General features: G+C 50.6%; 2 protein-coding genes across 5 annotated transcripts in view; one reads left to right on the top strand and one right to left on the bottom strand.

Moving 5' to 3' along the window:
• LOC115913109 (opioid-binding protein/cell adhesion molecule homolog) overlaps positions 1–11,127 on the top strand; it is a 305,933-nt gene extending 294,806 nt beyond the window's left edge. The window contains 1 exon segment of the mRNA XM_030964997.1: positions 8,247–11,127. Within this exon segment, the coding sequence (XP_030820857.1) occupies positions 8,247–8,347 (101 nt within the window). The 3' untranslated portion in view covers positions 8,348–11,127.
• Positions 11,128–13,870: 2,743 nt separating this feature from the next.
• Positions 13,871–27,413, bottom strand: part of LOC115913142 (protein CEPU-1) — a 388,205-nt gene continuing 374,662 nt past the window's right edge. For 3 of the 4 annotated variants that reach the window (XM_030965043.1, XM_030965045.1, XM_030965042.1), the window contains 5 exons: positions 22,613–22,747; positions 21,657–21,777; positions 20,165–20,316; positions 17,250–17,282; positions 13,871–15,696 (listed from right to left, as the gene is read on the bottom strand). In XM_030965043.1, coding sequence (XP_030820903.1) covers positions 15,596–15,696; positions 17,250–17,282; positions 20,165–20,316; positions 21,657–21,777; positions 22,613–22,747 — 542 coding nt within the window. In that variant the 3' untranslated portion in view covers positions 13,871–15,595. The remainder of the gene's footprint in view (positions 15,697–17,249; positions 17,283–20,164; positions 20,317–21,656; positions 21,778–22,612; positions 22,748–27,413) is intronic. The other variant, XM_030965044.1, reaches the window with a different exon arrangement.

The raw sequence follows: 27,413 nt of genomic DNA, 5'->3' as shown, positions 1-27,413 counted from the left end.
GCAGTGGAGGTAACTCCCTGTACTCAGAAGGGGACTGGATTAGGGATTTTTGGTTTTGTTCCAAGCTATTACGTGGTTATCTTTTATTTGACAACATCTGTTTTCAGGCATTTTTCCTTCTCTCAGCAGATAGTGTTGCTCTTTACACACTCCTCCTGTGACAGCACAGCAATCCTCTCACAACGGTTATTAATTGATGCCAACATGCAGAGAAAACAAAATTTCACCTTGTTTTAATAAATTAATCCTACAAACACGTCCAGCAGGTTGAAGTGAAGTACATTAGAGGTGATTGCATAGATGACAAAACAGGGATATTAAAAATCATCCATAAAAAGTGAGATGTAGGAGCCCAATCCTGTGGCTCTCCCTGCCTTGTAGCAGCTCCTGTTAGTAATGGGCTGTTTTGTGGAATACTAATATTCCTCTAATCCTTGTTTTATAAAAGGAAGATTAGGAAAATATTTACTGGTGAGACAGCAAGAAAAAACATTAGGAAGGAAAAGTTAAAACTTAAAATGTTCCATTTGTTTTCATGTGGGTATTTAGCTGCACCAACACTGAAGCCTAAATTTGTCTTTGAAAGGATATTGGCACATCCTTTGGATATTGCTGTGTGAACACTCAGGATACTTAAAGCTATTTTAATTTCATAACTTTTAACGGAGAAAAAGGCAAACATTCATATTCTATTTCCCCCCCTTCTTTCAAGAGTGTATTGAGTGAAGCACGCTGGAGCAGTGAGGAGCAAGCAGGCCATGGAGTGAGCTCAAAAAGGAATTTAAGCAGGTGGGATTCCATCCCTCCTCAAGGATTGCGCTTTTTTCATTTCGTGAACATGTTGTGAAATTCAACAGCTTGTCTGTCAAAACTGCAGCTTCTTGGAAACACGGGGAGAGTGGAAAAGATGGGCTCTGTGGAGAGCTTCTATTTGGGTATGTGCGTGGTGTTTCTTGGACAGTCTCTACCAGCCTTTGCCAAAGGGGAGAGGAGAACAAGTGGTTGGAAATCTGCTATTTCTTTTATTTAAAGATTTCATGTCTGGGTTCACTTTTTGATGAGCATGTTGCATTTTGTACTTGCTATTTATATATGGAGATAGGGGGAAAAAAGATCAACCAAACCTGGATCTTTACATCTCTTTTAAGTGCAGTGTGTCCCTCAGTCACCAAAGGAAATTCCCCAAGCCCCCATTCCAAACTGGGAGCTCTGGGACCTTTTATTGTCCCTTTCCATTGAAGAGCTATTGGAATAAAGAGACATGTAGTTGTTCTATAAAAGATGCCATCTGCATTTTTCCAATGTTCAGGGTCTCATTTCTAGTATGTAATCTTTTTGATTGATGATTGGTTGAGTTAACTGAAAATAAGTTAAAATACCAAGTGTTAGATGTGATTTAAACCAATTATTCTATGGAGAGATAAAATCTTTTCATGCTTTATTGTGCACTCTCTTAAGAATCAGCAGCTTCAGACTAAATACATAAAAGCAAGGGAAAGCAATTATGTCTTTAAGAATAAGAGCCCTGATTCAATATTTAAAGACTGCTTGACTTAAAACACTTAAAACACAAGTCATAGAATCACAGAATGGTTTGGGCTGGAAGGGACCTTAAAGCTCATCCAGTTCCACTCCCTGCCATGGGCAGGGACAACTTCCACTGTCCCAGGGTGCTCCAAGCCCCATCCAGCCTGGCCTTGGACACTTCCAGGGATCCAGGGAGAGCCACAGCTTCTCTGGGCACCCTGTGCCTGAGCCTCACTGCAAATATTTGAATTTTGCAAAAAGAGAATCAATGCAAAACATATGAAAAAAAAAAAAAAAGAAAAAGTAAGAAATAGCATCTTTGCCCTGTTTTCCTATTGCTGTGGAGCGTCTGTGATTGCAGTGATTTTCTGTGTTTATTTGTGCACACAAACCAGTAATCTGACAAAACTAAGAGATATTAGGAGTGGAAATTAGTAAGGAGAGGAGAAGGAGGCAGTGCTGTATTCAGGGAGTATAAATATCTGAAGCAGGTCTTTTGTACAGGAGAGAAAGTAATTACCCCACATCTACTGTTGTGCGTTACAGGAACTTCGAAGGGCAGGTGAATCTGTCCAACTGCTCTTTTGTGTCTGCCACCAGCAATGCTTTTCAGGTCAAGAGAGCAGCTCACACCTCATTTCATCATTCTTCAAGTTGCCACCTGCCATTATTAATAGCCCACAAAAAGGCTGAGATATGTAAGCTCTGTAGTTGCTGCCAAAGAGTCTGGGAATTGCAATCCCCAGCTTCATTTTGCTTCAGGAATGTGCTGGTGGGCAGCTCAGGGATTGGTGATCACACACTGCTGTGACATGGTGCCACAGCCAGCCCAGCTGGAAGCAGTGGAGGGGACAGAACACTGTTGGGTGGGGAGTTACAAATGCTTCAGTTCTCTCTGGTCAACAATAATTTTTTTTTTTTTTTCATGTTAATTGAGTGGATTATGCTGTGTGGATGTTCTGGGTGGGATCAGGGCAGATGTCCATCATGTGCCTGGTGCTGGGGCTGGCTGTGCTGGTGCCTCATGACTCTGGGCTGAGCCATCCATCCCCTCAGCATCTTCTGCTCCAAACACCCCTCAGGAAATGGCAGCTCTTCCCTGGAGCCAGGCTGGGAGAGCTGGGAGTGTTCACCTGGGGGAGAGAAGGCTCTGGGGACACTTTAGAGTCCCTCCCAGTGCCTAAAGGAGCTCCAGGAGAGCTGGAAAGGGCTAACTCATGGGGTTAATTTGGGTTATTTGGTCAACTAATAACTAATTAGGATTTGGGGTTACCTGGAACAGACTCACTTTCTGTAGAGGACTTTATGGTTACTTTAGATCATTTTGTTACTTTGGCTCAATCAACTAACATTTGGGGTTACTGTAGATTATTGAGGTTAATAGAGGTCAAACTTGTTCTGGGCAGAGCACTTTGAGGTTACTTGAGGTCAACCAGTTAATATTTGGGGTTACTATAGGTCATTGGGGTCACTATAGGTCATTGGGGGGTTACTTGAGGTCAACTAGCTCGTATTTGGGGTTACCAGAGGTCAAACTTGCTCTGTCCAGAGCAATTTGAGGTTACTTGAGGTCATTGTGGGGTTACTATAGGTCATTGTGGGGTTACTTGAGGTCAACCAGGTAATATTCAGGGTTACTTAAGGTCATTTGGGTTACTAGAGGTCAAACTTGTTCTGTGCTGAGAACTTTAAGGTTACTTGAGGTGATTGTGGGGTTACTTGAGGTCATCCAGTTACTATTTGGGGTTACTTTAGGTCATTGGGGTTACTTGAGGTCAGCCAATTAACATGGCATTATTTGAGGTCACGTTCCATCTCTGAGGACCATGCTGGGCTTTGCTGAGTTCAGCCATTTTTCTTGTTCCAGTATTTGAGGTCACCAGCTCCAGCAGTGACACCAGAGCTTGGAGCTGAGTTTGTGTCCCTGCCACGACTCCTTCTGTTCCATTTCACACCAAGCAACCCCCGCGTGCTGTTGTTGTGTCATGTCTGCCTGCCATGGTGCCAGTGTTGTGTCAGTCCCACCCTCACCCCAGCTTGCCTGGTGACTTTGAGTTCCCTTGGCGCCATGAATTGCCCATGCCAGGCTCCCTGGCCCTTCCCTTTGTCCCCTGGCCCCAGCTGTGCCTCCAGATTCCATCCCACCCATGTCCTGTGAGCACCTGCCCCTCTTGGCCTGTCTGCACATGAGCTCCTCCTGCATTCAGTTTTTTTGGGAGAAGATGTAGATCCTGAGGATCTGGAGCAGAGTGAAGCTCTCCAGCTCCATCTCTTCTGGTTGGTACCCCTGGATCTCTGTGTCCCTCTGTCCACACCGACCTTTACCTTCTGCAGCTGCAGATCTGGTGAGATGTTTCAAAGACACCAACACAGCTTGAAACCTTAAACCAGGCTTTATTACACAATCATTAACATGGCATGTCGCCCAGGGTTAAGCTTTAATCATCACTGACACACAGGTAAATAATTAGTCTTTAATGAACTTGGCCTAAATTAGCTGTAAATTAGAATCTCAAATAGGAGCACTTTCATGGGGGGACAGAGGTTATGCCATGGCACTGTGGTTTGGGCAGCTTGGGAGGTGAGGGGGAAAAGCTTCCTTCATGTCTTGGTGAATTAAGCCAGAGCTGAAGTGGGATATCTTCTTTTTCCTCAGTATTTATCAGTGTTCTCTTCTTCTCCATCTTCCTGTGAGGGGATGAGAGACAGCTCCCTCCTCTTGACCGAGTTGTTTTGTTTTGTAGGGTTTTTCCCAGCACATTCCCGGTTATCCTGTGGGGTTACTTTGCCTTCACCTATTATCTTCTTTACCTACTATACATATTATTTTTTTCTCTTTCACACTTTTTTTCCACTTGGTGCCTATATTTCATATATATTTCACATGTGCAGTTGTCTTCCTGTGTTTGGTACTTTGTGTTTTCTCTTAACTATTTCATGAAATGCCAATTGCCAACTCTGCTATCAGATGCTATAAATAATCCATATATTATACCATGCTATAAAATGCTTACCTACAGTCACTGCTCACATTACCATTGTGTCCCAGGGTCTGTGTTTGTGGCAAGCCTTAGTTCTTGCTCAACTTGTGTCTCTTTTTTGTGTGCAAGAAGCCACCACTTTTTGTTCCTTGCTCTATGTTGGGTGGCTGTTCAGTCACAGGGGTGAACATCCCTGTTGGAGCCTTCTTAGAATCAAAATTTGAGTTGGAAGGGACCTTTTAAAGGTGATTTAGTCCAACCCCCCTTCAATGAGCAGGGACAGGCCTTGAAGGACCATGCAGTTACCTGAGGGAAAATATCAGGGAAAATCTCATCCTGGGGAGGTTGCCAAGACTTACTCTAGGTGCCTCTGCTCTCAGACATGAGTTACTGGACAGGCTTCCCCCAGAATTCCTTCAGTTATTCCTGTCCTCAGACATGAAGAATTGGACAGGCTTTCCCCCATTAGCTGCTGTTGCACACCATGAGAAGCAGAGAGGAACTGTTGTCTTGTCCCTCTAGGAAAAAGAAACTCCAGCAGCACCCTGAGTGTGGGCACATTCCCTTCCCATTTATCCTGAGTCCTGAGAATGAAAAGCAGCAAGAGACACACTCTAAATTCATCTCCATGCATCTGTATCTCACCTGGAGAAGGGTGAATGTTGCAACAATTTGGGAGGAGTGAAGTGAAAGTCATGGGACTTCTGTACAGAAGGAAGGCAGGAAAAGAAAGTAAAAGCTATTTTTTGGTGCATGTGAAGGGACTGCTTAGCTCTGTAAGCATTTCTGCTATTCCCAAGGCTCACACTGGAGTTGAGAGTGCCTCCAACACAGGCTGAGAAAATCCATTCACCACAGACCCACTGATTCCTTCTGACTTTTGTATTCCAGATCTTAGGAGAGAAACAAAATCCCAACCTTGCCATCTGTACTCAAATCAAGGTCTCAAAAAAATCTAAGGTTGCCTCAAGGAGAAGGAAGGAAATAGCCAGGAAAGGAAGAAAATAGCCAGAAAAGTGGACACAAAATAAATCAAGAGGAAGAAAACTAAAAGCAAGCAATAATAAATAACTGCAATAATAAATAAGCTGAGCAGGGGCAGCCAGAGTCCAGGTGCACTCATACCTCAATGCCCAGGCACTGGGGTTTGAGCAAACAGAGCCAAAATATTTGCTGGGAGGGCAGGGCTAGGGAGCCTCAGTTGAGTTTTCTGTCTATCCTGGTGGGAGTTGTCCCTTTCCCATAGAGAGTGACAGTTCAGAGAACACAGGAGTCACAGGCAGCCTGTGATGAAATGTGCCATCTGCCCTGATTTTGTGATTGTATCTAATTACTACTTTATTTTGTCTCTGTATCTTTATTCTTGTCTCTTCTGTAGAGTATCTTTACAATCTTTACAAGGCCAAGCTGTCTGATACCAGAATACATTCTTCCACAGTAAAGAATAAATTGAAGAGAAAATGTTTGTTTTCTTTTTTTTTTCTAGTAATGACCCAGCATTTTTAGTTTTATTTCCTCCCTGTATTAGTAGACTTATCTATTTGGGAGCTCTCCAACTCAACCACAATGCAATTGCTTTAGGATAGATTATGAAATTTCTGAAAGTGTCATTAAATCAAAGCCAATAACCAGTGCAGAACTGTGAACTAGAAAATAGTGATAAGAATTAGTCACACATTAAAATCCACATCTGTAGAGATACTAGAGAAAGGCACCAATTTAGCAGTGTTTGGGCAGGTGTAAATACAAAAAACTTTAAGGCTAATCAGCATTTAGTATTAAACCTGCAGAAATTTTCACTATTTTTATGATTTTGGATGATGTGCTGAGCTGCTGCCATTGGTTTGAGGGGTGAGAACCAAAGAAGAGGGAGCAGTGACAGGTCTGAGGAAAACCAAGCTAAGAAGCCCTTTCTATTCTACCTGCAAAGGCTCTACCTGCCCCTGACAAATGTGGGTTTCCACTTGTCATATCACAAGGTCTATTCAGCAAGGAAATGTCTGATTATGGCATAGTTCTACCCCTCCTGGATGATCATGTGCTCTTATAATCAATTTTGTTTGAGCATGGGCATGACACAGCTTCTTGCTCATCACTCAATCTTCCCATCATTTCCTTCACCTTCTGGCAGTGCTTGGATTTGACATCTCAGACTCTCCTTTGCCTCTTCCTGAATTAAGATAAATGCTCAAAAAAAAAATCAGTAGATAAAAAGACAAGGAATAACACCATCCTGAGGAAATTATTGTAACTGGATATGATTTCATAGAATCACAGAATGATTTGGGTTGGAAGGGGCTACAGGAGAGCTGGGGAAGCACTTTTGATAAGGGCATGGACAAGGGGGAATGGATTTAAGCTGAGAGAGGATGAGTTTAGATTAGATACTGGGAAAAAAGTCTTCACTTTGAGAGTGGTGAGGCCCTGGCACAGGTTGCCCAGAGAAGCTGGGGCTGCTCCCTCCCTGGAAATGTCCAAGGCCAGGTTGGATAGGGCTTGAAGCAACCTGAGATAATGGAAGGGTTCCTGGCTCATGGCAGGGAGTAGGACAAGATGGTTTTTAAGATCCCTTCTGACCCAAACCATTCTGGGATTCTATGATGAACCCATTCCAGGTGACTGCAGGCCTAAGAGCTATTCACAAATGCATAAGAACCCCATTGACTTCACACTTCATCCAGGCCCTGAGTTTTGATGCTAAGGCACCTGAGCACTTATTTCTCTATGTCTTCCCTTTCAGAATGCCAGTACTGGGACTCAGACCTGCAACTTCCCCAAATGCCTCTCCATGGCCATGGGGAGTGCAAACATGGCCCTGTGGTAGTGTGTGTGATGGCTGCCCCTGCTTCCCTCACTCTGCCCAGCTGTCTCATCCCATCCTGACTGGCCCCCTGTGTGCCCTGCAACCCAAATAAAAGCCCTAACAAAAAAACCCCAACCAATCTCCAGTCCAGCAGTGTAATCAGATGACCAGCCTCCTCCCTGCCTGACCTGCCTGCCAAGAAGCCCACAGCGACCCCAAAATGCTCCTGCATACCTGAGAATCCACATCTGGACAAAGCCAACGATCCTTTGTTACCAGTCACGAGTTGTGCCGCCCCAGAGCACCAAGGCCTCCAGTCCTGGTGGCTCTCACATGATTGTCTGCATCAGGACTCCCCAAGGAGGGCAACTTCAAGCACGGTGGGGCTGGACTGACACCTGACCAGGGCATCCTCCTCCTCCTCCTCCTCATACAAGGACTGTGCCTCCCTTCAGTGCTTCTCAAGCTCTTTGCAAACCTGCTCACCTCCTCCTCAGCACTGACAATGTTCTCCAAATGATGGACAAATCCACCACCCCTCCAAGGGGGAACACAACACCCTGGTCAGCTTAGGGGTGGGAACTGCAGGGACAATGGGGAGGTGGGTTACCCTGCATCCCCTAAATACAATTCAGGTGCTTTAATTAAGCTAGGACCTTCCAATTCACTAGACAGATGGGCTTTGATCCCACGATACTATAGTTAACAGCTATATACCCTAACCAACAGGCCTCTGCCTAAGGCTCCGGTACATAACCAATGCACATCAATGAGCTTGCAACTCACTATGAACATCACTACAGAGCTGATAAGAAGAGGAATTGAACCTCTGTAAAAAGGACTACAGCCTAACGCTTGTACACTCAGGGCTGTCACATCATCCCAGTGCTGTCCCTAACGCTGTCCTTTGTCTTTCTCCTCTCTCCTGAACACAGGGCCCGGAGCAGTGCACGATGGCGGCAACGCGGCGTCCCGGGTGGCTGCCGGCCTCTGCCTCTGGGCCACCCTCCTCGCTCGCCTCCTTCTCGACTTTTGATAAGGGAGCGGAGGGTCCCGGGAGGCCTCGCCGCACCTCTCCCCCGCCGCGGGCTCGGCCGCCGCGCCGCCCGGGGACTCCTCTCCACCGGACGGGCGATGGGTGCACCGGAGGACGGGCGGCAGGGTGCCGAGCGTCCGAGGATGGCCCCGTCTCCCACGTGCCGGGATCGTCCTCGCCGCCGGTTACGCTGTACAGACCCCACCACGTGCCACCAGACTGTCACCCGCCACCGTCGCCCCGGGGATGTGGCCCGGCACGGACGGTGCCCCCTGTGGCTGCCTCATCTCCAACGCCGGGGGCACGGAGCCGTCGGGGCGGGTGCCGCCCAGAGCCTTCACCGGGATGTCCGTCTCGTCGTCTCACTAAGCCGCCTATGCCCAAAAAGACCCCAAGGTTGAAGCCTCCTGGCTCTGCCTTCAGCCCTCGCGGTCCTGAATGTCAGTTCTCGTCGCCAAAGCTCCTCCCTAAGCAACCCGATGTCGCCAGCCCCCCATCACCTGCCTCTGCTCCTGACAGGATGCTCTCTGGCCCTTTGGGAGAGGGTCACCCGACACAACCAGTTGTCCTTCAAGGGTCACACACTTCCCACTACTCTTTATTCCAGCTGACATCGTACCCCTGTGCTTCCCACTAAAACCCCCTCGCCTTCCTGAGGACACGAGGCTGCTCTCCCAGGAATGTGAGCCCTGGGGACTGCCACCAGCCCTCCTAGAGACTAGAGCCTTCTTGCTGCATCAGACAGCCAGGCCCTCACTCCTTGCTCCAGATCCCTGCCCACTCTGCTGCCCCCTGATGGCAGGGGCTGCCCCATGGCTCTCACCTTGATGCTCTGCCAGCACTTTTTGGGGACGTTTCTCTGGGCTTGTTTTCCAAGCACTTTCCAACCTGCACATCAAAAGCACAGCATCACCAGCGTGGGGCAGAGGCTCTGAACAACAGATCGAAACACCAGCTGACAAGGCCCTTCTGCTACAGCTCTGACGTTCATGACCGTCTGTATCTCTGCCCCTCGTGGGGCCCTGAGCTGCAATGTCCTCACTCTGCCTTGTCTCATGCTCATCACGTGTCCCTGCCTGAGGAAAGTCTGATGTGTCTGACCCTGTGGAGGAGGCCTGGGCTCTGTCAATTTGCTGTGCTGGCACAGCAGGGACAAGGATGGCTCCAATGCTCCCTGCTGCAACCTGCCTGTGACACCAAAATAGACACACCCAGACTCTGCCCTCTCTGCTTCTTTTAGCCACCCTGGGAGCTGCCACCCGTGGTGGCAGTGGCCATGTCATCTCCCTGCATATGGAATTGTGCTCCTGATAGCCTCGTGCACCACGGACCCCCTTGCCTGGTACATTGTGGCAGCCCTGAGCCTTCTTGTCACTCCATGGCCACCCAGGAATGCTTTGGTGCCACAGTCTGGGGATGGACACTCCCATCCTGCTCCTGAAAAGTCATGCCTGGCACTGCACCCTATTGCTCTGACAGGGAGACTCGACCACAGCAAGGCACTGAGCAAGCACACAGAGTGTCTCCTGTCCTGACCCAGCACCTCCCCGTGCCTTGTCCCTTCCTTCTCCCTCCATAATTGAGATGACTTAAAACAATGGCCACGCACACGCTGTCTTCCCCCTGCAAACTCTGCTGCTGCCCAAACCTGCTTTCTGTGGCTGCAAGGAAGCTGGGGTGCCAGCCCTCAGCACATAAGATGGAAAAACCACCCTGAGCCAGAGGCCATGATGGGCCACCACCGTGTCCTCTATGCAGCCATGCCCATCCTCATCCCTGTTCCCAATGGGCTGCCCAGGACCTGCTACAAAATCTCAGTGGATGCTCCTGCCTGCCCATCCTGGACGTTCAACCTGTACCATGGCTGATTGACAAAAAACAGGGCAGGGGCTGCCCCAGTGCTGGCCTGAGGCTCTGGCTTACCTGGTGGACGGGGATCTGGTGTTGACTGGGTGAGTCCGCGTCCTGCGGTCCCTGCGGTGCTGCTCTGCTTCTCCGCTGGCACCCAAGGAAGGTGGCACTGTCAGAGATCTGGGTCCTGTCCCACGGCCCCTGGCATGTTTTTCACATGTGGATGGCACTGTCTTCAGGCAGCACGGCAACACGCACATCCCTCCCCACATGCCTGCTCCAAAATACCGTGGGTGCAGGAGACACCTTGCCCTGATGCCTTTACTGGTCTGCACTGCCCCACAACCACCTCCCGCTGCCACCCCGTGCCCTTTCCTTGGTCAGCCCCAAATTTCTCTGTCCACACAGCAGAAATGCAGCAGAGTCACAGGGCAAGAGGCCACGGCGAATCGGAGAGTGGCGGTGACGAGATGCCACGACGCACACTGAGGCTGGCGGGCCTGGTGCCAGGGCTGCCCCCATCCCATCCTTGTCCCTGGCTCGGGTGGGCTCCCCTGTACCCTGCTGGGACAGCATTCGACTTTCTCGTGCCATGTAACGTGCCATTGTGAGGAACGTGTTGGCTGTCTGAGGCCGGCCCCGCCGCGGCTCTGCTGGGTGCCAGACCCATTTGTGACCACTGCTCCCCATGTTTGGGTGCCCAGGGGGCGGCTGGGTGCCCAGGGTGGGGGCAGTGTGGCTCTTGGGTCTCTCCTGCTGACGGCCGGGATGGCTGGTCTTGAGTTTCTGTCGATCATTGTATTCCAAGGGTGGCTATACTACCTGAGATTTGTGCATGTTACATTGTAGTTGTAACCTTTTCTAATTCGGCAAGAATAAGAGATGGTTGTGATTGTGCAGTGTATCAATAAAGTTTGACGAACTTTGTACCTTCGGGGCTTTGCTTCACGGGTCCCGCGCACCCCAGGGAAGGATGCGGTGCTGGGCACCTGCTGAGCTGAGCTGAGCTGGGAGGGCTCCTGAGTGCCTGGGACCTCTGCCACTCCTGGGGTCCCGCCCAGCACTTGGCTGGACCCTCTTTTGATCGTCCCCTGTGACAGTGATGATTGAAGCCCCACAGTTGGGGGCCTGCTGCTGTTTGGGCCACCCTTCGCCCCATCCAGGCATCTCCCCTGGGAATCCACCAGTGAGTCTCGGCTCCTGCCCACCTCTGTCTGCTGATGAGTGATGAGCACGCACCTGTTGATGGAGGCCCCGCAGGGTAAGGACTGTCTGAGTTCTCATCGCTCGCCCACGTTCCATGGAAGCAGCATGACTGGGGGCCTCTTTTCCACGACTGACACATCCCCAGCATCTCCTCCATCATCTTGCAACAACGCTCACTCTGACAACTAAACCTGCCCCCATGAAGGGATGCCTCTGCAGACAATGCACTCCCAAGGTTTGCTCCTGTCGTGATCTGGCAGTGTGTGACACAGACCAAACGTCTTTGTCAAAGGACAAAAACCTTGAGGATGAGGAGCAGAAGACCCGTGACCCTCAGCATTTCCCTGACATGGCTGTAATCTCACAGCAGGCTGTGCCCATCACTCCCAGGGGATGCCTCACCTTTCCACACCATCAACCAGGAGAAAACATTCAACAAGCTCTTCTAGTGTGAGACCTGCTGCCAGGACACTGGGGGTAGTGGGACAGTGACAGACCTATCAGAGTCTTGCTCACTTTGAGACCTCCCTTTGTCTTCCCCAATGTGGGAATGAAAAGCCCAGTCCCAAGAGTTTTTCCCTGAACGCCACAACAAGTAAAGAGCTCCATCCCAGCACTGCTATTAGCTGCTGTGACCTTGCACATCAGGAACACTGCTGTCCCCCTCAAGTGACCCCAGCAGACAGGTAAGTGCTTCCCAAAACTCATCAACCTCCTGAGGGAAGGGGTCTGGGAGGGATGTGTCACCTTGCCCACTTTGCTCAGCGTCACCTGCAGTGAATCAAGCATTAGTGACCTCCATAGGAGACTCTCTGCTTTGAGCTTCTTCCAAAGATCCCATCCCATCAGGGAGCCAGGGCTGATTTGATGTAACTACAGGTGCCACAAAGCAACACTCACCCCTTGCATGTGTCCCCTGGGGATCACGCCACAATCTGAGCTTCCCTAATGCTTTCCATCTTCCCATGCCAGTTCTGCCTGATGCCCAGTGCTGGACCTGCCTCCACTGGAGTGAACACCTACAGATGCCCAGATGCTCCTGCTCATGGCACATCCTGATGCCTTGTCTGCATTGTCCCCAGCACAGAGCACAGGGAGGTGATGCAGCCCCTCTGTGCCCATGTGATATCCTCCATCTCCCTTTCCTGGCTCGAGAGGGATGTTTCTCCATGGCCCTCAGCAATGCCCAACCTGTGCCTAAGGACATGGACCTCAGCTGCTACATCCAGGGGGAGGGAAGGCATATTTCAGACCATGACCTCCATCCCTTCCCAGCACAAAGAGACACCCTTACCTATGTCAATAAATTATTACATAAATGCATCCATCGAGCCGCCTCTCTCTCTCATTAACTTCCTCTTTGTCTGCTACTTTGGCACTGGACACTCCTTGATCTCTCACCTAGAACACCAAAAAAGTTACAATTACAGAGAGGAGGTGAGGGAGAGAGCCCTGTTCCCTCCTTACCTATCCCTGGATCCCTCCCCATTACCCCCAAGCATTTGGGCATTGCCCCTCCTACCAGGCTTGATCTACTGTGGCTGGCTGGTCCAACCTGGGAGTTGCAGGAGCTGCATAAAGACCAACATCATCTTCTCTGCCATCCTGACCCTGCTACCTGTGCCCAGCTGTCTTGTCCCCACACCCTCAGTACCCTGTCCCTTACTTGGGATATGCCACAAAGCCTGAGCATGGTTCTTCCCTTACCCAGTATCAGCTGGACACTGCATGTCACACCTCAAAGCAACACCTTCCCATCTTTCTTCTCCATGCTCATCTCTTGCGTTGCATCACAGGGTCAAGAAATAAAAAAGCTCACACAAAACTGCCATAAAATCAACAGCAACCAACTTCTGATCCTGCAAATGTGTCAGGTGACCTGAAGAAACCAGCACCCTGGTAGCTACAGTTGAGGATGAGGACCAAACTCACTAAGCAACCTTCCAGCATCACCAAAAACCCAGACACTGACCAAGACAAGGCTCTATGGACAGCAAAATGCACCTACACCCAAACAATCCTGCTGTGCTCTGCCTGTTATGCAGCATTGCATGAGGGACCCTGTTCCCTGCAACCACCTCACTTCACTCTGTCCCTCCTTCCCATGCAGGATTCACTTCAGCTGCTCCACAAGCATCCCCAGCAATGCTTTGCAACTGGGCTAGAGAGCCACACCTGAGCTTAGGGGCACTGAGCAGGGAAATAGTGCACAGCTGTGCCCCACACTGTCTCCATCTACTCACCCAAGCCTTACCTGGGACAGCATTCTGCTGGGCTCATCAGTGAGGTCCAGGGGCCATCTTTCCAATGCTCTCCTGGCCCATTGTGATGACTTGGTGCCCCCATCTGCCACCCCTCCCTCCAGCATCCCTCCCCACATCCCTCCCCATTCCTGGTGGCGCAAGGGGAGAACGCGGAGTGGCCCTGGCCCCCGCGGCAATGAGCACCACAAGCAGACGGAGCGGCCACATGGAACAATCGTTTTAATGGATAGGCAGAGAGAGCCCCCTCACCGCCTGCCTGCCCGCGCCCGGGCCCCCCGCGTGCCCCCCGCCGCCGGCCGCAGGGAAGGAAAGGAAATTGAAGGAGGAAAACCAATTGCAGGAGAACCCCCCGCTGAAATGGATGGCGAGGCAACAGGTCCTGCGCCTTGGCAGGGGCTGGTTGCTTCGTCTTCTTTTTCTCATTTCTTTTGTGTTGGTTTTGTTTTTTTTTTTTTTATATATATATATATATATACATATACACACACACGCACGCCCACACACACACATATACATACACATATATATATATATATATATAAAAATATATAAAACTGAGCTATATAGATCTCCCTCTGTCCCTCAGCTCGCTTTATTCCACCGCGAAAAGGCCAGGGCCACGCGGCAAAAAGCGACAGAGAGGGGCCCTGGTCCCCTGTGACCCTTTGTCCCCGGTGACCCGAGGGTGGAAAGGCGAGGGGGCTCAGGGATGTGTGACTGAGACGCTTGTCTCGTTGAGAACTGATACACACCTAACTCCATATACAGCATGCAGTAATGGCAGCGGAAGGACCCTGCTGGGAACTGTGGCTAGAACTCTAACAAAAAAGAAAATTATATATATATATATATGTATATTTATATATACTGTATATATATATCCCATAAAAAGATTCAGTATCTCCCTCCACCTCAACGCGTGGCGAGTGTCATCTGTGCCCTTGGCAGGAACTGTCCAGATGACCGCTTTTGGGCCGGTTTTGGGGGTGTTTCAGCACAGGACTCCTCCTCATCCTCCTCGCCGGGCTCACAAACCTCCTTGGCTGGTCGCCTCCTCAGCAAACAAACTTCTCTCCGCTTGCTCCCCTTCTCCTGGATTGTTTTTTTTTTCCTCTTTTTTTTTTTTTTTTTTTCCCCTCATTTTTTTTGCATTTCTGTTTTTTAGGAACTAAGAGTTCTAGGCTCATATCAGAAAATACAATTAATAAAATTAACCATGACTCAGAATCCCTTATCATTCACGATGTCCGCGGATGGTACAATGAAAGCGTGGCTCGACGTCGGTCTCCTTCCTCCCTTTCCTTTCGTGGTGGTGTGGTAACTGTTGAAGATCTATATATCTATACATATATATATGTATACATGGAGATATATATATATATGTATATATATTCTGAAACACAAATGGCGGCACAGTCCATGAGAAGATGGGGAAATCTTGGCAAAGGAGAAAACCCATGTGTCTGGATGGAGGGTCCCACGGGAGGGAGCAGGCGGGTGGCGGCAGTGAAGAGGACAGGGCAGGGGACAAGTGCCACACTCCAATGGCCCCGTCCATCCTCCACGCTGGCCCATGGCAGAGAACAACGAAAACAGGGAAAAAGTGATAGGGGACAAAAAAAAAAATAGGGTGAAAAGAAAAAGACTCAGTCGCATTGCATCTTCAGCAGGAAGCCTTGGATTATTAATTTTTTCCATTTTCTCTCCATTCCAAATTCCCGTTGTGGGTTTTTTTTTTTTTTTTTTGCGTGTTTTTCCTCTCTCCCCCTCCCCCAGGTGGCCTGGCCGGATACTCTCTCAATTCTTATGATTATTTTTGGAAACGGTGAACACTTCTTCTTCTTCTTCTTCTTTTTCTTCCTCTCCTTTCTGCTTGCGCTCGCTGGCCGTGGTCGTCGCTGCCGCTACTCCGCGGGCGGCTCTCGGGTCAAAACTGGTGGGCGAGGTGGGCAAGCGGGAGGAGCAGCAGCCATGCGCAGCCGCTTCGCCGCCACGCGCCGTTGTTCCCGTCGTGCACTGCTCCAGGGCCTGTGGGAAGGGACAGGAACACCCACCACGGTTGGTCATGAAGTTAACAAATAGCGGAAACCATGAAATAAAGATTAAAATTTAAAAAAAAAAAAAAAAAATCATGCTATTAGGGGTCCCCGGTGGTGTTGCACGTGGTGGGGTTGCTCTGAGAGGTCTCTGGGTGTCCGCTCCACCTGTGCTGTCTCGGGCACGTGGGAATGACCATCCCTGTCCCCACAAATGCTGATTTTTGGGACAAGATCTTCTGCGGTCCCTTTTCAGCCTGAAGTCCCCCTCCCAAGCCTGCTTCCTGTGCATCACCACCATCCGACCTCCCTCAACCCCCTTCACCCTCCTCCAAACTGGTCCCAGTTTTCCAGCCACACTTGTAGGGGAGATGACAGTTACTGCTGAGCACATTCTGCCCACCCCAGGGCGACCACCCTGTTGCCCTCCAGTGTCCCTTGGGAGGGACAGTAACCACCTGCCCACCCTGCAGAGACACCACCAGCAGCACTACATTGAGGACTTGGTGGTTTGCACCTCTTCAGAGTCTCTGTGGGACTCAGTAAGCACCCAGACCACCTCAAGGAGATGGGATAACGAGGGTCAAGAAGAGCCAAGCCCACCCATCTATGGGGACCACAAGAAGCGAGGAGTTCAAAACTTCAAAGCTCACTGTGCGAAAGGATGTGGAGGGTGTCTTAGCCAATGGTTTCACCCAAACACACATTTTTTCACCAAATAGTTGGCCCAGGAGAAGACTGAGGTGGAAAAAGACCTCAGGAAGGCATCCATGCTTGTGTCTTGTTTACACAGGGATGACCACAAGGTCTGATTCACAACTGCTTTTGAAAACCCAGGACATGTTCCCTCACTTCAAAACCTGACCGGGGCACTGAGCATCAGTATCCATCTGGTTTCCCACCAGTAACACTCTCCAGCACACTCAGACACCTCACACCTCACAAATCCAGATCTCACACACTGCCTCCACAGACATCTACAAGTCATCCCCAGGACTGACCATTCCATTCATCACAAATGAAGCCACCCCAAAATCAAGATGACACCAACCAGTTGGCCGGACAGTAAGATTGCACAGCAGAGAGCTGGCTGCCCTGGCCAGGAATAACACCAGGAGGGGGACCAAATGCCTGTCGACCCCTATCTCATCCCATAAAAAAGGCACTAGAAGCATCCCAGAGGAGGAAGGACCTGCCATAAGGCCACTTCCACAGTGGCACTGGGAAAGCAGCCCAAAGACATCCCTGCAGTGCCCTGGCATTGGGGAGGGAGCGGGACACCGTGGGATGGGGACAGGCATGCAGAGGGCACAGACCACCACCAGACAGGCACAGCAGGCTGGCAGGGAGGGGGCAGGATGGGAGGGTGGCTGAGAAAGCCCTGATTCATCCCTACACCAGTGAAAGCAGTGGGGCTGTGGGGCAGGAGATCCAGGTGGTGGGTGCTGCGGCTCCCACTGAGATGAGCTGTGGTGGGAGCCAGAGGGGCCCAAGGGGAACAGCAGGGGAAGCACTGGCATTGTAGGGAACCCCCAAATTACTGACCTTTCCAGGGTGTCAGAGCGGTAGTTGTCTCTTCTAAAAATTAAAGAACAAGGGAAAGTTAAGGCAAAAGGGCAATGGAAAGCGCAGGCTCGAGACACCTCCCTCAGCCTGCCCTCGACCTGGGGTGCGAAAACCACTGGATGGGGTAGAAATGGGATCTGTTGCCCAAATCACACCCCACTGCTGTGGGGCCATGGTCCCCTCATCTCTGAGATGAGATGAATATGGGATCTCAGAGCTGGCAAAGCCTGTATTTGCACCCTGTGCAAAAGACAAAGCACAGCGGCTGGGATATGGGGATGCAGGGGGTTCAGCTCTCCCCTGTGAGTTCAGGGCCCATCCCTCTTGCTAATCCTGCAACATCCCAAAAAGATTTATGGCCTGACAGCTGCCTCTGGGAGCAACATAGACTGTGTGAAGGGTGAGAAGCAGAGGGTTGGTTTTTTCCCCAACTCCACAGAATGATGTGGTTTCCCTGAGCACTCTATCACATCCCAGACAGCACCAAATGAGCCGCTGAATGAGGCGGCAGGTCTGGAATAACGAGTGCTACATGTTGAATAAAGCACTAGTTGACCTCCATGAAAAATTAGATTAAAAAAAGGATTAAAAGATGAACGCTACATTAGCCTCTCTCACAACCCCAAAAAGGCTCATGTCACGCTACCTGCGCAGATGAAACCTCCATTTGTGGGGGAAAAGCTCCAAAACACTCAGCTTCAGAGAGAAGGGGCCACTCACAAAACTGTCCCCCAAAACCTCACAGAAGAGACATTTCTCATGCACAGGTAGTGCAGCCACCGCATCCACTTCCCTCTTATCTTGCAATAAGTAAATAAATATGTCAATAAATAAAGATGCATTAATCCCCAGATTGAAGACACTGGTTTAGGGATGGGTGAGCTTGGCCCTATGATGCCTGGGGCCATCACATTCCTGGTAATTAGGGAGAGATTGTTCCTGGGGGTGCTGGGGAGCCCTGCACCAGGAGATGGGGAACCCCAACACGTCACAGTCTCCTCAGGGAACTGTCACCCCCCTCAAGGGGACTCAATTATCAAAGACTGAACAGATCATTCAATCAATGGAGCCTTTATGGAAATTATGGGTGGTCAAAGGACTCTGATTTCACTCCCTGATGGGATTCACAGTCAGACCACAAAGCTAAAGGGAGATCATAAAATAAGCTTAGACTTTTGTGGGATGCTTCCGTGCCTCCCACCTGGCACTGCCATCACAGCATGAGTCCCACAGATGGGTTAGAACCCAAGGAACCATGAGCTCTTCAGCAGGGAAATGCCATCTTTACTTTTAGGCTGTTCATCCAGCCTGGATCTGCAGATGCCAAACTGAAGGCTCCCACTAATCAAGATTTTAACCTCATAAACACATTGGAAGTCTGCAACATCACAGCTAAGAATGTGGCTCAGGCTATGTTGAGCACTTGGCACAGCCTCCCTAGGTCTGCAAAACAGGTGGAGCCAGGCCTGGGTGGCTTTGCAGTACCAGAGGTGTTGGCATCCCCAAAACATGGGGTTATTGGATTACCAGGAAGGCTGGTGGGGAAGAGAACTGAGATAGTTCCTAAGCAACAGCCATGATGGCTTAGCACAGGTGAGCCTTCATCACATACAGCTTGGACTTTACTGGGGGAGCAAATGGGTCTGAGCATCCAAGATGGGATGAACTCCTCTGTAACAGCTCAGGGGAACCTGGCACAGCTGCCAGTACCAGTGGCAGGGGAGGATAAACCAGTCCTGTGATGCCATCCTGACCCCACAGCTGTGTGGCCCCTGGAAAAGCCTGACATCTCCTACCATCCTTAAACTGCACCCTTGGAATCCATCCAGCCCCTCCCCAGGGTCTCCAGATGCCTCCCACTGCCCTGGTGCACTCCAGAACCCAGATCATACTGTGGGACTGCTCCCTATCCCAAAACACTTTGTATGGCCAGGGCACAGACTGCCCTGAAGGACCTGGGGATGAGGGAGGCTTATCTGTCACTCTGTTCTGCTCCCTCTGACCGTACATTAACAAGAGACAAGGAGATGACCAGGCACAACAAGCAGGTGGCAAGGAGGAGGACAATGCTGGGGAGAGTTTGAAGGTCCCCAGTCCCCACTTGTCCCGTGTGGTTCAGCTGTAAGAACCACATGCCCCATACCCCAGCAGGGAAATATCCCCAAGCAGTGGCCAGGGATGAGATCTGTCATCCATTCCTGACTCCTGGAGACCACAGCCCCTGCTCTGGTTTTGCTGCCACCTGAAGAGGTTTGACAAATATGTCAATCAATCACAGCCCTTCCCGTCCATGGGCAGTGCCAGCATTGCTCTCATCCCAGCTCCAGCATGCAGGGAAAACAGTCCTGGGACAAGGGCACAAACCTTCTCCTCCTTCCTGCCCTCCACACCTTCCCATCTCCCTTGGCACCTCCAATAAGGATATATCTGCTTGGCAGGAGCAGAAAACATGGCCTGGAAGGTGATGGAGCAGGGAGCCTGTTTGTTCTCACATGGGAATGGGGCAGCAATGACACTGAGCAGCGTCTCTCCTCCCACCCATCAACACAGGGGGATGCCTTCACACTGAGGCTCTCCCAGGTACTCATCAGAGCAAGAAGATGGAAACCTGCAGCCAGCTCCTAACTTTGTATTCATGGCCGGTCCCAAACACAGTGCCAAACCCCTCTGAATGGTAGGGGGCACTGGACCTGGATCAGGAGGCAACTTTGGAGGTTCCCCCCTTCCCAAGCACTCACCACAACCTCCAGCCCACATGCCAAGGGCAGAAAGGACCAGCAGCAAATACACATCTCCCACAAAAGACATGGGAGACCCTTCCCATGTCTCTGCCATCGGTGGTGTCACTGTGAAGACATTCCCCCTTCCTGGCTGATTCCCTCAGCCCCACTCACCGTAGAGGATCATGCTGGCGTTGGTGTTCCCTAGCTGGTTGGAGGCTACGCAGGTGTAGTTGCCATAGTCCTGCTCAGAGACGTTGAAGAAGGTCAGTCTGGAGAAGAAGGCTTTGTTCTCCACTTTCAGCCCTTTCTGTCCTTCAGCCAGTCTGGGAGAAAAGAGGAATGGGAGGTCACGGGGGTGGCATAAGGAAGGGAAGTGCTCACTATTTTCCATGCCCGGTTATCCTCTGGTTATGTCTGTGAGTGGGGACATGGAGCTTGGGAGAAGAGGGAGAGGGGAAGGTATTGGGAAAGATAAGGGAGATGGATGCTGCTCTGCTGGGTCTCCAGCTGCCAGCCCCATGCTGACCAGACACATCCTCACTGCTGCAGGGTCATGGGATGGTGCTGGGAACTGCCAAATTCTGTGCAGAGAGAGGGATGCTCCCGTGCCTGAAGGGAATCTGGGAAAGGCTCATTCCCACCCTACAGAAGAGCCCGGTTTCCCTCTCATGTCCTCAGTCCTCTCTGTTCTGCAGAATGCCTTCTGTGACCTTCCTCTTCTCTCATCCCTGCGTGTCCCCAATGAGTGCTGCAATACGCACCCACCAGAGCAGGGAGGCTTCTCAGCCAGCACAAATGCCGAAGCATTAACCAAGTGCTTGGGCTTCCCTGAACTGTTGTGCCCGTCCTGCTTAGCTCCTGCAGCTCTTGCTTGCTAATTCCTCACGGGAAGTGCTGGATTCCCATTATGAGCCACGCTGGGTGCTGATCAGGCGGGCTGAGCCTGCTCCTGCCGCTGCTCCGCAGGCCCTCGTGATCTGACCTAGTTCTGAGCAGAGCCTTTCATCTGCCACACAAACATCCGCAGCTTTGTACACTCTGCTGCTCCTTCCCTCTCCAACCGGGTGAGGCAGGCAGACCCACACTTCCCTCCAGCTTCCAGAGCTTTTTCTTTGGTCAAAACATCCCTCCTTATCAGTGACTGGTGTGGCTTGTCCTGTGTTTGGCCACACCACGGCCCCTCTAGGCTAATCAACACAAAAATTGGTTAAAACCACTTTGTCTGGGGTCAGAGAGAGGCAATTTCTCCAGAGTGGGACCTACCCCAGGCTGTGCTGCACCACTCCATGTCCCGGTGCTTTGGCAGGACACAGAAGTTGCAGGTTGATCTAAAAGGTCCATTTTCACCCCAAAGCAAGGCAGGCTGTCTCTGAGGTATAGCAAACCCTGTTTCTTGACTGACACCACATTCCTTTTGCTTTTCCAAGAGCTGCCTTCTGGCCAAAGCATTTAAAGAGATGTCAGAGATTTCATCCACTCTTAAGTGCCTGGATTTGTGCTGCCAGTATCCATTTTGGACATTATGCTTCACCCAGGCAGGGATTTGCCACAACACCTTCACACAGAGGCACGGGCAGCAGCAATCCTCCCCCAGTGAGGGCTGAAAGAGGTTGCTGGCAAAATCCCCCTCCACAAATTTGATGAGTTAAATAAAAACTCTTACCGCTTATCATCTTTGTACCACTGGAAGTCGGCAGAGGGGACGGCGGAGGCCTCACACAGCAGGATGCCCTTCTGCCCCACCGGCACCCCGGTGCTCTTCGCATCCGAGATGTACGGAGGGTCTGCGGGGAGAGAGGAAACCTGGGGTCAACACCCAGCAGCCTTTGGGACTCCTCTCTGGCTTGGTTTACAAGACAGGCGTCTGCTAGGGAAGGCAGAAAAAGCCTCCCTTGGAAAGGAGAATGTAAACCTCCTCCCTCCCTCCCTCTGAATTGTTAGAATCGTGAAATCAAAGGGCTCTCAGGCAAAGATATGGGAGTTGGAATAACAGTTCTTTACTGGTATGTATAACAAAGCAAACAAACAACAACTATGGCTCTATCCCTGCCCCTTGCTCCTCAAGATTTCCCTTCTCTCCCTGCACGTGAGCAGGAGCCAAAATAATCTCTGAACCCATTCTCAGCTCCTGCCACTCTGGTGCTGCTGTACAGAGGTTTTCAGGTTCATGGGGGTTCTCTTCCAAAAACAACAGACCCCCCAGTTCATGGCTGTTACATGTCCAGCTAATGGAGTGACCAGAGAGGGGCTTAGGAGGGTCTTTGTGTATGTCTAAACATGAAATATGTTGCTTTCTTCCTCTCTCTCATTTTTTCTAACAGAAAAAAAATTCTATTTACTGCTCACTTCTCTCCTCTCCTCAGAGGTTATCAGCACAGCATCTCTCCTTGGGCAGAAAACCCAGGTTGATGGAGACAGCTGAGGAGGAGGTGGTGGGAAAAAACGGAGCTTGAAAAGAGGGGGAAAATAGGGCAAAACACCACCTGCTCAGAAAAACTGCTGCTGCCTGTCTCGCTCTGGGGCCTTTGTGTGCCTCACTTCCAAGTGCCACTCCCTTGTGGGGCAGCACGGTGACCCTCTGCAGTCCCACCCTGTCCCCTGAGGGCCCTGGGGACTCACAGTTGACGGTGACTTTGACTCGCTGGACGACGGGCGCTGAGACATCGTTGGAGGCGCTGCACTCGTACTCTCCCGACTGCTCCCGCGTGATTCCCGTGATCTCCAGGTACTCATCCTCACTGATGAAGCCCACGGCTGCAGAGGCAGAGACAGAGAGCCCTGAGTGATGGGGAGGCACAACAAACCTGTGCCCACTGGCTGCTCGCCATCTGTGAGCGTGTCACTCTGCACTAGGACACCCAGCCTGCAGGTCCCAGCCCGGAATGCCCTTGTACTTGTGCCTCTCCATTCCCAGAAAATCATTGCCAGAAAGGTTTCTGCAAACACTGGACTGCTCCAGCATCACTTGCTGGAGATAATGTCCTTGATGTCCTCAGAGTGGGCAAAGTGGGCAAACCTGCACCCTGCAAAATGATCTGAGCTCACCTCTGCACATCCCCTCTGCTGGGAGATTCCTCCAGGCTCACCCAGCCCACATAAACACCCTTCTCTAATTTTTCAGCTTCAATTAATTCACAGCAAGTCTATTCCCATTAGTGGTGGTGCCAACACCTCCCTTCAGCTGAATCACCTCATCCTTGTGCCACCCCAGGCTCATTTCTGGGGGGGCTGCACTTGTCCCCCTCTTCCCCATCCAGGCTGCCGTGCAGGTTCTAGTTTCACTCAAAGCCAGAAAGATGCAATGAGTGGCATTTTCTTCACTCTGGCATCTTTCAGCCCCCATTCCTTGCAGGAGCTCTATTTTGATACACTCCTGGAAAAACATCCAGTGCTTGGCTGGCCAGGAGCAGGTTGGGGCACGAGACTCCCCAAGTTCCTCCCCCAAACAAGCAGCAAAAATTACTTTTTGCAGTCCCAAAACAGGGACAACTTCTCCCTTTCCTGTTGTTTACATCTCCCCACTGGATCTCCTGCAGCCAGGATGCTGTAATTACTGCACGGAACATCTCCAAGCCCTGTGTCACACTTAATATTCCTATAAATTTTAAACGGTAGTCCTTGGTACATATGTGTGGCAATTGGTGTCATATTTTAATTAGGCTTGCCCTACACCATCTGAAATTAATAATAGCTCGAATTACCAGTGTAATTTATAAATTAACATTGCTGCAGCATTAGGAAATAAATTAGCTCTGGACAGCTGTTTCTGGGAGTGAGTGCCAATGGCAGAGAGGCCAAGCACAGGTCCCTGGTCCCCAGGGGGATGCCGTGAGCTCGGCCAGCCCTGGCTTCCCACCCGGACACTGCTGTCTGTGCCGGTGTGACCTGATGGGCCACAACTCGCTGCGCTTGGCCGGTCAACCGTGTGCATCCTGCTCCTAACAAATGCATGCAACATCCACACGTGGGAGGCTCCCAGCAGGGCACACACCGCTGCATCCCACTGGCTGACGCTTTTATGGCATCTCTTCCCACACTGCAGGAGTGGTGTGGTCAGACTCCACCACCCACCATGGAAAGACCCCAGCAGCACCGATGGTGTTGTTGTAATGCCCTGGAACAGCTCAACACTGAGCACCCCAGGCATCTGCCAGGATCTGCAGCTGCAATCCCAGGTGCCACTATTGTCAACTCAAACTAGTGCAAATATGCTCAGCCGTGACGAAATCCCACCTTGGCTCTCTCCTGCACCAGCACTCACAGCTGCCACCTCCACACAGCATCCCTGGTACTCTGCATGTCCACTGCTCCCTGAATTGAGGACCCCGTGCATCCACACATACATCCCACCTTTCCAGGCTGACCTAACTGGGAAGGCAGCCCTGTGAGCTTTGCAAAGGAGTGAAGTGAGTTTTCCTGTTGATGAACTGCTGACATGCACCAGCGTCCTCAGCCCGGTGCTGAAATTCCCACCCGAGTGGCTGGTGGTGCAAACCGCTGAGCTCATCAGTACTTAGTGCAACTGAAGGGTGAGATATGAAGGCGTTACCCCAAAATCAATATCCTTTAGAGACACAGAAATTACAGCTTTACATCCAGTGGCCCTGCGGCACTGCAAAAAAAAAAAAAAAACGGAGAGAGGGGGAAAAAAATTCCTTTTTGTGGCTGACCTAGAATCAGCTTCTCTGTAGCACAGCGCTGCCTGCTGATAAAGTAAGGACACAGCCGGTGGCCTTCAGATGCTTCATGCACAAATCTGACTCTGGGTTGTGCAAAGGCTCAGATAACACTGCTTCCCAACTCACCAAAGGCCCTTTCCCAAGTTCCAGACACGGCAAGAATTAGCTCTTGTGATAGTCAAGCCATAATTTGTGTGCCTGGCTTGATCAGGGAGCAAAGCAGCTCGAGTGCATTTTGTTCCCCAGCAAAAGGCTTCATTACAGTAACTGCGAGGGTCAGATTTCCACCTGCAAAAGCTCAGGAAATTGGGGGATGAAGGTTTCCCCTGTGCCTGCGTTGCACTGAAGTCTGAGATATGTGCACAGTTATCAGCTGATGGAGAGGCAGAGCTTGAAGTTCAGGGACTCAGGGTCTGGCATCCTGGGAATTTGGCTACAGCCAAACAGACCCTGCCCCAGCCTGAGACAGGATGCTCTGAGCTGGAGATTACTCCAGTTTCTGTCCTGTGCACAACCTGATGTAAGTCATGCTCAGATGACAATAGCATTAGGGATACCACCCCTGCAAGAGGCTCTGGCCCAGGGATGCCTCCTTAGTGCCAGCTACAGCATCTCAAATATTTACACGACATAAAGACTCCCTGCCAGCTCATAAAGCAGGTGAAACCGGGTGCCTAAGACAACATTCCACCATCCTCTCCTATACAAGGGGCTTTGCAGGAAAACCAGATCTGTAAAGCTGCTTCACTCTGTGGGACCACATCCTGGAAGCACCTGGAACTTGGGAAAGCTCAGGGCAAGGCTTGACCAGAGCTCTGCAGCTCCAGGAGCTCTGCCAGAGGTACCAATCCTTCTCTGCCTGAACTGATGGTGGGAACTTTCAAGGCTGTCTCTGCTTGAGCACAATTAGGAGCTGAAATATTGCAGGAATTAATGGAGAGCTCTCTCATCTCCTCAGGAGCTAGAAAACTAGCACAGCCAGCACCCATCATTATTATTATTAATACTAATAATATAATGCAGGCTAGAAATGGAATGGCCATGGACGACGCACAAGTGTAATCCTTGCTCATCAGCCAAGGATGATGAACTAACCCACTGTGAGCAGGGGAGATGGAAAAGCAGAGCCTGAGTCCTTGTGCTCAGCGAGCAGGAGGCTGCACACAGATCACCACCACGGACTGCTTGGGACTTGCTCTGCAGATCTCTGTTAAAAGCTTCAGGGAAGGGGGAGTTTGACCCTCATGGCAGTGGAGGAGCCACAGAGGAGAGGTCCTGGTGTGGCACGGAGCACCAAGGCAACCCAACAGATGGCCAAGCTGTGCTTGGGGTCCCACACAGCATGGATGCCTCCTGCATCCATATTCCTCCCTCCATGCCTTTCTCCTTCCCTCACTTCTCCTCGTTTTCCCATCCTGACTCATCTCCCTTCTGACTCCTCCTCCCCACTTGCTTCCATTGAGCCTCTGACAAGATAATAACTCACCAGAAAGTGAACACATGTTCCCAAATTAATTACATGCCACTGTCCCCTGGCTCACTGTTGCAGCCATGTTCAGGTCTCTAGGACACTGCTCACAGCTTTCCCTGGCTGAAGACTTCCTGTGAAGCCATTGAAAAACCTTCCTTGGAGCTCTTCCCTGTGTCCATACCAACTCCCTGCACCTCAGATCAAGCTGAGCCAGCCAGGGCTGCAAGATTTTTCATCTCTAAAGCCCAAAGGTACAACCTCAACAGTGGTCCCACAACAGGTTTGGTCTCTGAGTGCTCAAAGTCCCACCAGTGATCCCAAAGCACTGCCCTGCGCTTTACACCGTGCTGCTGCATTTTCCAGGCACCGATCCCAGTGGCCAGGATGAGCCAAAGAAAGAGAATATTTTATGGAGATAATTTTATTAAAATGTTTACAACAATGCAGATATTGACATCTCGCTTCAGTCAATAGCACAATTTATTGTCCTTCAAGGTGAACATTAAGCCAAGCTGCCCATTAGTCAATATTTACCTCCAAGGTCTATAAATCTTTATACGGGCTTCAGCGGATGTTGACAGCAGCTGATTCCAGATAAGTAAAAGTAAGAGCGTGAAACATTGCTCCTTTTGGAGGTGAAATAGTAACTAGTTAATTACAGTCCCTACAGCAATTCTCAACTATCAATTTATGGCTACTTCTGGCAATAAAAATTAACATCGTGCAGACTCCCGGCTCCAAGTGACGCACTAAACCCGAGAGCCATATATCTCAAACGTCACCCCGATGCGGTGCTGATGGCCATCCTATAACAGTTTATGGTAAATAAATAAAACACACAAAGGTAATAAGAGAATTGTTGGCACCCGAGACCTGCTTCACCTCTCCTTCATGCAGCAGCAAGAGGAAAGGTGCAGCTGGGATGGGAGCAGGATGGGAGATTTAACAGAATCAGAGCAGATGGGGAAATAAGTGGAGAAAAGAACCACCCAAATCACCCCAAATCTGTCTCAAAGGAGGCAGGACACAGCCCCAGGTGGCGGGGTAAACAAGAGCTAAGGCTGCCACCAGTACATGCCCCAGCCAAACTGGGGAAGGCACCTGCTTCACCTCTTATTAACCACTATTACCCTCTCCTGATGGCTCATTAACACATAAGGAACAAAGTTCAGACATTTCTGAAATTCCCTTCCCCATTTTTGTTTGATCAGGTGAATGACCCCAGCTAGGGCAGCTTCTCCTCCGTGCACCCCCACTTTTCAGTCCCCCT

Source organism: Camarhynchus parvulus, chromosome 24, assembly GCF_901933205.1.
Source record: "Camarhynchus parvulus chromosome 24, STF_HiC, whole genome shotgun sequence".
Lineage (NCBI taxonomy): Eukaryota > Metazoa > Chordata > Aves > Passeriformes > Thraupidae > Camarhynchus > Camarhynchus parvulus.
The sequence above is the reverse complement of the archived record's forward strand: the minus strand, read 5'-3'. Positions and strand labels throughout refer to the sequence as shown.